Source organism: Adiantum capillus-veneris, chromosome 1 (assembly GCF_014529385.1).
Source record: "Adiantum capillus-veneris isolate H3 chromosome 1, ASM1452938v2, whole genome shotgun sequence".
NCBI lineage: Eukaryota > Viridiplantae > Streptophyta > Polypodiopsida > Polypodiales > Pteridaceae > Adiantum > Adiantum capillus-veneris.
The window spans coordinates 109,051,383-109,062,313 of record NC_140931.1 but is presented as its reverse complement, the minus strand read 5'-3'; the positions used below and the strand labels follow the sequence as shown (position 1 = coordinate 109,062,313).

Sequence of the window (10,931 nt, the reverse complement as noted above, 5' to 3'; positions counted from 1 at the left end):
GAAGCTTCAAGATATCCAAATATTTGAGAAACATTACCATCTTGTACGAAACAGTGACGGCATTAACTACAATGAAGGAGAATAGCTGAATTTTTTGATAGTGCATGTGAGCAGACAAGGTTTTTGTCAATTTATCTTCAAGGTTGATGAGAAGTGGTAGATGATCAAGGGAGGGAAGTCCGAGAGAGTTGCAATCCCATCCATGAGTAGGTCATTTAAAAGATCACAGAATCGAAGATCCAGAGACATAGGGAATCACATGCCTTTCAGTTACTAAATTGATCCTGCCAATGATAGTTATAAAAGTTTCAGATTGCAAATGTGATTTTGCAAAAGATTGTGAAGCTTCTGCATAGTTTTCCCCATCAAGGGACATGCAAGCTAGAGCCAGCAAGCCGACAAGGGGAAAAGACCCTCCAGCCACCGGTGGGGGCAGGAAGCAAGTTTCCTCCTCGGGGAAGTAAAAAGTCTTTTCATGCCATGTCATTTATTCCATGTCCCCTTGTAACTCTTACACCAACTGAAAAGCAATGCTCTTTACTTCCAAATCACAACACTGAGATCTACCCATGGGCTCAAGTTTGCATGGATTAAACGAAGAGCGCAACTTCGCAGTTCACATAATTAGAACAGGCAAAGATGCCCGGTTACTAGAGAGATTACGGTCCCATTACATCAGCCTCAGTATAATTTTATTAAAAAAATAGGCCCCCATGGAAAACTGACCAAGCCTTTTTGGCAATACTCAAGAGGGGCTAGCTAACCTATACAATATGTTTCAGCAAATCATCAAGGCATGGTAATCTATATACATGTTGGTGATGCCTATGATAGAAAAACTTTCTTGTCCCCTACTTCTGCTACTAAAGTAGGAATCAATGAAGGAGATAGTACTTACACTTCCTACATGTTGGACTGAAGAGAGGAAGAAACAACAATACTGGTTGGGGATTTTTACAAGGCTTCTATCTGTAGGAGATGTGCCTTCAAGGGTAAGTTTGCACCTTTCTTAGTTCTGCTTGAAAGGTGGGACTTGCAGTCAGGGTCCGCCTTGCAAGGCTTCTAATGTCCTCCCGCGAACACTCTTTGGATATACGGACAAGTTCCCATAAGCCTCCAGCTTCCACTAGGTCTTTGGCATTGAATTCTGTCAGATTATCAATAACAGTTTCATATGAGAACAGCCATAGGAGTCTATTTTGTGTAATGTAAAACACAAGATAGAGATATGCACACCATGCTGAGCAAGATGACAAAGAGCAAGCTCGATATGCCTTCGGACTGGTGAGGCCTCAGTGCTGGCATTTGCGACCACCCAAGGAAGTGCACCATCTTCTATGAGTAGAGACCTTCCTTTCCTTTGCCCTGATAAGATTATCAGCAGACTTTAAGGTTTTTGAAAGAGGTCTGGTCTACCTACAGCACCAAAAGAACACAACCATAAAGTTGTACAAACCTTGTGCAGCCGCTCTTGACTCACACTTCGCAAAGTTGGCAACACCCCTAGCTATCTGAGCCAGCACATCACCATGTCGAGATCGAACCATACTGAGGAGAGCTTTGATGCCACCTTCCTCCCTCAATCTTCCTTGAAGCTTGTCTGTACATTCACAAGGAAAAAGAACAAAAGCGGTAAATAGAGAAGGCAGTTAGCTTCTGGCCAGCTGGAACAAGGGCTTCTCCATAACAAAATTGAAAGTGCACCATTGCCGCAAAGATTCGCTATTGCTCCTGCTACCATCCGTAGTGTTTGGGCGTCTTCGGCCTCATTTGCTGTCCGAGCCAGTAGTTTGATCCCGCTCTGTGCCATGATAAGCTCCTGGTTGGTTTCTGCAGATAATTACTGACGAGCATTAGCTTATTTCTTCAAATATATAGTCAATATTGTTTTAAGCAAGTACAGTTTTGTAGCTTACCATTCATCGCAAGGTTAGCAATAGCACCAGCAGCTACTCTTCTAATGGTTTCATCTTCTGAGTTTTGCAACAACCTAAGAAGAGAACCCAAGCCCCCAGCCTCCACAATCTTCTCCTGGTTTGCTTCTGTTTGTGGGACAACAGTAAGCACAGACTCAGCCAAAGAGCAGCAGGAAACTACTAAATGATCAAGATGATGCGTGACTCGCTGCATCACAAGGAAAACTTTACTGAAGCTCAACAAACACAAAAGGCCTGACCTTCTGCTGCAAGATTGGCCACAACTTTTACAGCATGAACTCGGACATCAACATCTTCAGACTCCAATAAAGACAATATTTTTTGCAAGCCAACTGTATACAAGTGAAGATATCATTTAGGCTTCAAAGAACGTGCTAAAGAGGGCTTACTAACATCACAAACCTACGATCTTCAAACACACCATTCTTTCAAGCTTTTCATTACCTTGTTCAAATAGCTTTGCAATAGTAGCCCTTTGACCATTGATTGTTTCTCGCATATGACTCGATTTGTTCAGGCTCATGGGTGATTCTGAGCCACACCATGCCCTTGCAGGTTCTCTATCAAGGAACTTTCGGGTCTGATAGAAAGAAAAAATAACCAGCTCAACGTTTTGAAAGAAGTTGGAGACCCGCTAACAATGTTAAGATATTTGCAAAATTACCTCATCATGATCATAACTTAAATGAAGTAATTGCTGCTTCAAATTTTTTACATCTTTTTCGAGCCTTTCTTTCTGTCTATGATGCTCATCTAGTTCTTGCCGTAGAGATTCCACTTCACTTTTAAGTTGAGTACTCTGATACCACCAAGAAGTCTTAGTAACAATCAAGTACAGGCACATGTGAAAAAAAAAAAGAATTGAAGCAGTGCTAATCATTTCATGGGAAGGTAAGCACAAATAAGGCCGTAATCATTCCGCACAGGCTGTGAACAATAAGGCCTGCTTTTCCAGGTTACAGAAATCCATTGATGTTCAACCTAACTTGCAGGCACCCTCAGTTGTTGGCCTCCAGCTCAACTAACATGGAACCAAAGTGTGAAGCAAGGTCCAGTAAGGTGCTCAACAAGCGCCAATTGCCAATCACATACGCACACAAGAGGTTAAAACCTGGCATAATCATGTTTCTTCTTGCTATATATTGGAAAGGAAGTCGGTCTAATCAGCTCAAGAACTCCAAGAAGCAACCTAGAATGGGTTCCAAAACTAGTTCAGGTGTTGATCAAATTGTTTGCATCAGGGCATCCACCAGCTTGTGATTGACAGACACTAGATTAAACCAAATGAAAGCTTCAACTTTAACACTAACTATTCTGAAAATGTCAGTAATCATGTGAAAGGTCACACAGCAGATACCTCTTCATTAGAGACTAGACTTGCTTGAGACTTCCTATCAGCTAGCTCTTTCTCAGCTTCCTCCCTCAACTGAGATTCACTCTCCATTTGCCTTGCAAGCTTTTGCAGCTGTTCCTGATTTTCCAACTATTTCAAAGTAGGAAAGTTAATCAATGAAATGAGAGAAGAAATTTGTATGTCAGCTACTTCAAACATACCTGAACTTTGTCCTTTTTCGTCAATCCATCCTCTATATCTTGCAGCCTTCTTTGTAGCTTTTCCTTTTGCAAGCGCTCTGACTCAAATTTCTCGGTCATTTCTGTAATTTTGCGCTGACACCTCTCCATGCAATCTTGCAGCTCCTTTTCATTTCTTGCTCTTTCACTTTGTATTTGCATCTTTTGACACAATGACCCAGATGGAAAACAAAAACCGCGTCAAAAGTTGCTTTGAAACAAATCAGGAGAACACCCCAAGCACATAATTCGCATACACGATAGCAGAAATGAAGGACAACCAAGATAAGAATGGTGTTCTTAAATCACCTCTTTCTCTGAGACAGCAACCTCTTTTGCTGTGCTGAGACCCTGCAATGAGTCTTTGAGCTCCTGCTCTAGCCGGACACGCTCTTTCTCCAGCTTAAAAACTGTCTCTCTGTGTTCTTTTTGAAGCTTCTCGCTTTCTGCAGCCATTTCCTGTTTAAAAACAAGGGCCTTAAAAAGATGACAAGCTCTTCCAGCTTGATCTAAATCTGGGTTAGAAGACAGGTGCAGGAAGTAACAATAAAGCTCTAACAGTGCATTTAACAAGCATCAAACACGGTCTCTGGGACTTTTAAGTTGAGCACTGTACTATAAAGTCCTCCAAAAAACCCATTGTGAAAAGTTATACATATCTATCAGCACAGCTAAGCATGAAATGTATGTCCCAAATAAAAATGTAAACTGCCCACCTAAAACATGGCAGCTATTGACTGTTCTTGGAAACTCAGCCTTTAACTCATTCCTTTCTAATCTCATTCTAGAGTGGAGCAATGTTGACTTCATATGCTCTTACATCTCTCAACTCAGCTCCACTTGTGTACACACCAGCCATTTTGTGGAAACTCAAATCCAATAAGCGGTCTTTGCACTATTAGTGGCTGTTCAAATGGCAGTGCTATCATGTGTACGCTGTGGCCCCTCTCTTACTCATTGCTGGCAATGCCTCAAAGAATCAATAATCAACCACGGAAGCTTCAACTAGTTACAATTGAGGTTACAACTTGTCATGTGCAGGAGCTCTCTTCAAATCAGCCTTTCAAACTTTATGTGGTGTTCTGCCCTCCAGATCGTCGAGGGCCAACTACTACTTTCTAACACGGAGAAGTGCTTTTCCAGAAAAGCAAAAGGCCTCAAAGATAAAGTGTGAAAAATCATACATGGAATATGATACAAGCACATCTAAATTAATTTAACAGAACTTTTAAAAAAAGGAAGCTTTCCGGAATCATCCTCACTACTTGGATGGTGTGTCAGGTCCCTACATGCCAGTCAAAGAGCAAAGGACTGTACTTTAATCACAGCTCATGGCCTGAGTTCGAGTAGGCAACTCGATTAAAGCTTGATGCTAAGGCTGACAGAAAAGACCAGGACAGTTTGGGCAAGCTCTATAACCAAACTGATGACAAGACCGAACACTATCACAAACAAAAAGAAAAAATTCAAAACCTGTAGTGAATTTTTCGATCTACTCTCTGTTTCCAGCATTGATGTCCGAGCTTCTTCGACCTTTATCTGCATTTCCTCTTCAGCTTCAAGCACCAACTTGGTCTGTCTTTCATTCTCTGCTATCAATCTATCTAAGTCTGTCTCTAACTTCTTGCAGAGGCTTTTGTAATCAAACTCCTCTCTAAGTTTCATCATATTCTCCACTTTCATAGCCTGGGAAATATTAAAGCCTTTTAAAAACACACGGTAGAGACCCACACCACATAGACAAAAGGAAGATGGGTAAGCACTTACTCTTTGTCCAAACAAAATTGTGCTTGTTGTTTCTCCGCGATGCTGAGGTGATGGCCCGATTGTTATGATTAAAGATGTTCTTGCAGTGCCTACAATAACAGAACAAAACAACCACCACTAAGCAAAAAAACTAACGATCGTGTACAACTACAGTGTGGATAACGAACTATATAATAAATCACCACAATGCTAATTACTTCTTGGTAACCCCAGCATGCAAGAGAAATCTAGTTGGCACTTGAACACTGAATGTCGTTAGCTCCTGTTGTGGAAACTAGGCAAAACTTCATGTGGGTCTTCTAAAAGAAGAAAGCTTGAATTCTTCTTATGAGGCGATTCAATATCCTAAGCGTGGAAATGCTTTTGTACACCTAGTCTCCTCCTCTGATGCATGTTTTAGCATGCCAAAGATTCGACTAATATGTCTTCTAAAACGGATTACATGAATTAGAGTTTTGTTCCTCACAACATAGGACCCATACAACAACTATAATATTACCTCCAAAAGAATCTCGAAGGAGTCTAGTCAGCTTGGAATCCCTGATAGGAACGTGAGGACTGTTTTCAGCTAGAGCATTGATGCACTTTCCAAGAGATGTCAGTGAAAGATTTATGAATTTGGCCTCCTCTAGCAGAAGGCCTTCACTACCTGGTACAAAAAAAACAGTGGATAAATGGCATTTAAACCGAGACAAGCAATTGTGCAAGAATCAGTGAGAAGCCAAATGTTTGAGACAAAGTTTTGTCAGTAACAAAGGAAGGCAAACCAGATTTATTGACCCTCTCTGATCCAGCCAAATCCACAATAAGCAATTTGCTTTTCCTGACTGTAAGAATGGTCTGTCCTTTCGGAGATTGCAAGCTTGAGCCGTTTTCATTGAGGGTGGCAAGCTCTCTTTCAGGTTTGACTCTAACAGTTTTTTTGACATTCACCTGTAGCACGCACAAACCGGAAAGGATGATAATAACAATCATGTTCCGAATCTATGGTCATCTAAGTCCCTCAGGTGCCTAATAAATATCTTTAAGCTGGGACATGGTCTTACCAAAAGCAAAGAGTGACTTCGAGATGACTCGGTGTTAAGCTTTGTGTTTGCAGCAAAACGGTTGGCTTCTCCAATCTGTAACAGTTCAATAAAGCTCTTCTGGTCCCTAATTTCAACAGATGTTGCTCCAGGCAAGGAGACATCACCAGTCTTTGGATCTTCAGCTATGGTTATGTTATCCTTCTCAGGTGCAAGAAGGTCTTGAACAGTTTCCATATAAAGCTGAAAATTATTATTTACACAACAAAGTCAGATAACTGGGAAAAGTTTGTGGAAAATTGGATGTGCGCACAAACACATTATATCTCTGTATATGTGTACGCAGGTGCATGTGTGTGTATAAATACGCATGTATGTATAGATACGTAGATATATTCCCAGGAAAAGCAAAATAAAAAGAAAGACTAATGGTAGTCTTGAACAAGACAATATAAGCATCAACACACTTATGCTCAGATTTACATAATGGAAAGAGCAAGTTATGAGTTCAAGATAGTCATCCTCAAGACAATATGAAGATCATCTCCATCCAGTTGTGAACTCAAGGTAGTCATCTACAAGACAACATGAACTTCTAATGACTAAATATAAGTTACAAACAGCATTCCTAGTAACATTCTGAGTGCCTGATTATGTAGAACAAGTTATCAATATATGCTCACACTCATGCTAGTTCACAAACACTCGACAATACACACGGCTATGTTTCTATGACATTGATTAAAGCAACTAATGTAGACCTTCACACCTGTGAAAGACCAAAAACATTACTCAATGGAAAAACTTCATCTCGCCTACAGGCTAAGCAATCTACATATTGTCATCCTCAAGACAATATGAAGATCATCTCCATCCAGTTGTGAACTCAAGGTAGTCATCTACAAGACAACATGAACTTCTAATGACTAAATATAAGTTACAAACAGCATTCCTAGTAACATTCTGAGTGCCTGATTATGTAGAACAAGTTATCAATATATGCTCACACTCATGCTAGTTCACAAACACTCGACAATACACACGGCTATGTTTCTATGACATTGATTAAAGCAACTAATGTAGACCTTCACACCTGTGAAAGACCAAAAACATTACTCAATGGAAAAACTTCATCTCGCCTACAGGCTAAGCAATCTACCATTCTCCAGTATTGGAAGGAACTGTAACTACTCCAAATCCTGGTTGTCCATAGACAAGCTCAATGCAAAACAAATTCAATAAATGCAACCATTTTTCTGGACCCTCAAAATACAAATGGGATCCTCTGCATTTTCATTCTGCTGCTAATCAGCAAAGGTTTCTGAGGTTATAAAGCACCCAATTCTTTCCTGGAAGGATTCTTTCTCAGTGGCTGCTAGCTCCACCTTTCCAACTTCAGACCACTAGAACAGACCAATTGTTTGCTGGCATGATGATTACAGAAGAGCCTTTGGAAGACCAAAACTTATAAGCTGCTCAAAGACTCCAAGCTTGCTAAGAATTGTTGCATAAAATCATTGCTTCTCATTAGCTAGAGCTGTAGGTGGCGCAACTCAAAGTAGTCCTTGAGAACAAAAATTCCTTGAGGATTTCACCTCATGTAGCGGAAGATATTGGTACAGAAGACTATGAATAGAGGCAATGCAGATGAAAGCTTCAAGAGGTTCCTGTTCATTAAGGTATCACTAACTTCAGTATCGTTGATATGCACACGGAGCCCTTCTTCAAAATAATTCGATTTCCTCACAGTAGGGTTTAACATAAAGAACCTGCAAAATCCAGGCAAAAATGCTTTGATCAAGGAAGTTCCAATCACGAAGCCAGTTGCAGTAATGATTTCCTTGCAGCGAAATAGGCTCTGCTGTAATGTGGCAAGCTAAGCTGTGTCCTTGATAAATAGTTACAATGCTTTAGGGAAACCTGCTCTCTTTGGGCTTCATTCAATTGCAGCCTCTTCTCAGCAGCAGTCTTTAATTTCCTTCTCATTGGCATGTCAAGGAAAGAGATAAACATCACATTTTAACATAGCTGCTTCCCTTTCACCATCTGCCACAAGAGCCATCTCGCCGCACCATCACCTCCCAATCCCTAGACCAGAATAAAGAAACTCCACAGTTGCAGCCTCACCTACATTCCTCAAAAGAGCCAATTTTGATCAGGGAATCGGTTGCATAGGGAGCGACTACTGACCCTGTCAATTCTGCCAGCATGCTCTAATCGAGAGCCTGTTGTGACAATGTGCAATTGCTTCTTGAAATACCATCATTACGATGGCTCTGACCCAACACATCAAACTGTCATCTTGGCAACCTCACCCAAATAGAAGGCAAGCTGCACCCTTAAATCTGTGTTGCAGTCTCCCCGTTTAAAAATCTCCTTACTGGCTGCACTCTACTTGATTCCTTTTTCATCGGCCTCCGGGTGGCAAGTGAAATACTTCCCATTTCACCCTAATCCACAAAATCCATCTTGCATCGCCATGCCCTCTTGCCTCAGCGAGTAATCCCAAAGTGGATGGAATGCTTAAAACACCAAAGATGCAACCGGATGTTGGAACAAGGTCCGGATGCTCATTTCTTCTCTTTATGGGCGATACCTAAGCTCCTCATGGCCAGATACCTATGTTTTCCTATGGATACACTTCAAGCTTTCATTTGATGCACTTCGTAAGTAGAGTCGAGCTCCAGCAGTATACGGAAACAATACAAGGGCTACCCTAATGGGTTTATGCAATGCCAAGAGGTGTCTAGTAAAGACGTTTGCATGTGTCCACACGTGTGTATGCAGCCCTCGTACAACTATCATTTAACGTTTTTTGACAACAAAGTAGCCAGCTAAGTATCCCTGGCCTGTAAGCGCAAAGGGAGCCCATTGAGGAGATCCACTCATGGTAAATGCAACTTCTTTCTTCACTGATGTTGAAAATAGCAGACTTTTAGCAGTGTGTGCATGTGTTACCCCTCAAGTGCTCAAGGGTTGCATTCTTTCCTGGTCCATCTATGCTGGCGCATTACTCTAACAAGAAACATTACAATTTGGAACGATTGGTGCATCACCTTCACCCAACCAATATAAAATGCAGTACCCCATCACTTGCTATACGAGAAAAAGAGCACATGTACCTGCAAATATGAAACTGTAACAGTATCTTGGTCAAAGGAAACATCTGCAAGGATGTCCTCAAGTGCTCGCACCATAATACCACGGTCAGCAGCATCTTCCTCACCAAGCTTGCCCAGGGTAAAGGTTTTCCCTGTGCCTGTTTGTCCATAGGCCATGACTGTGCCATTGTAACCATCTAGAACACTCTGGATGCCAAAAGCACCCAATCAAAACTTAAACAATAACAAATCAACAACTTTCTTAGTGTGGAAGCACAAAAGAACTTGATTGCTGCACCTCAACTACAGGCTTTGCTACCACTTCATACACACGCTTTTGAGATGCTGTTTCGGTTAAAATCTCATCAAACTGGAAAGTCTCACAGTCCCAGCTATTTTTCCTCAATTTTAACCTTTTGAGCTGCAAAGTCAGAAAATGTCAAACCTCAGGTTGGCATGTAAAGCAACTATTGCATCTCAGAAACATCACACTACTATAGAATAAAATTTAACCTCTGGCATCAGCTCTACGTAATCAGCAAAATCAGCATCATTCAGCAGCTCTTCTGTGTTTCTAGGACGAAGCCTTACAGCAACCCTGACTCTTCCTGCCACTGAGAAATGAACTGACTTTAGGAATAGCGTATTTTTTTGGCCAAAAAATGTTCAAAGTCATAGAACTTGGGCAAAGATGAAAAAACCTCCAGCATCATCTCTGCCATTTCTGCTCCCGCGCCTTGCTTGCGAGAGAGGAGGAGAGATGGCTTTGGGGCGGGGGGGTGCTGCTCCATTTGGAACCCCTGGGGTTGCTTGCTTGACGCCCGTGGTCAGTGTAAGAGGTCTTTCAAGTCGCACCATTGTCGCTCGTGGGGATCCTCCTGCGACGCTACTTCTGTAAGAGGAGAGGGCCATTAATTACATCATTGTGTGATGCGAGAGACCAAGAGCTTTAAATCTGATCGATGGCTGTTTGATGCCCGGCAAGCATGTGCTTCAGAAAGAAAGTCTGCAAGGAACGCCATGCAAAATGACCGCGGGCACCTTGAGGTGAGTAGAGAAGAAGAACGATGCAAGTAGAGCCACAGCACGAGTAATAAAAGAACTGAGAGGAGATACCAGCTGCCAGGAGTGGTAGCCTTGAAGCCTGCATGTGTTGTAGTGAGCCTTCATGAGGTGAGGAGGGACCGGGAGAGATGGAGGCTTGTGCTGCAGCCGCGCATGGCCTCTTTCCGGTGTGAGTCTATGCGGGCGCAAGGCGGGAGAGAAAAAGCAGCGAGGCCGAAAGGCTGAAGAAGGAAATGATGCAGGCATAATGTGCGAACACAACAATGCACGACCAGTGAGGCGGGGACGTGCAAGCAGGAAGGTGGGAGGCAATGTGCACGAAAGTTTATTACTCCAAGTACAAATTTATTTAAAGAATACATAATTTATTGAAATAAGAGTGGTATGGGGTACCCAGCTGTAAACAATGATAAAACATCCCCTCAAAAGCGAATCTTCATTTGCGAGCGCAGACGTGAAGGGCT

At 42.0% G+C, this 10,931-nt stretch overlaps 1 protein-coding gene across 1 annotated transcript; it reads right to left on the bottom strand.

The window, feature by feature from the left end:
- Positions 1–518: 518 nt before the first annotated feature.
- LOC147465339 (kinesin-like protein KIN-UB) lies at positions 519–10,656 on the bottom strand. The gene is made up of 21 exons (XM_086519471.1): positions 10,519–10,656; positions 10,104–10,408; positions 9,916–10,016; positions 9,701–9,823; positions 9,424–9,609; positions 6,323–6,544; positions 6,044–6,209; positions 5,776–5,925; positions 5,277–5,365; positions 4,983–5,195; positions 3,819–3,968; positions 3,492–3,671; positions 3,295–3,420; positions 2,602–2,736; positions 2,382–2,517; positions 2,177–2,269; positions 1,917–2,042; positions 1,705–1,830; positions 1,457–1,600; positions 1,237–1,365; positions 519–1,147 (listed from the first exon to the last, which is right to left on the bottom strand). Exons 2-21 carry the CDS (start codon positions 10,312–10,314, stop codon positions 987–989), a joined length of 2,967 nt encoding a protein of 988 aa, XP_086375597.1. The 5' UTR covers positions 10,315–10,408; positions 10,519–10,656; the 3' UTR covers positions 519–986.
- Between the last annotated feature and the right edge of the window lie 275 nt (positions 10,657–10,931).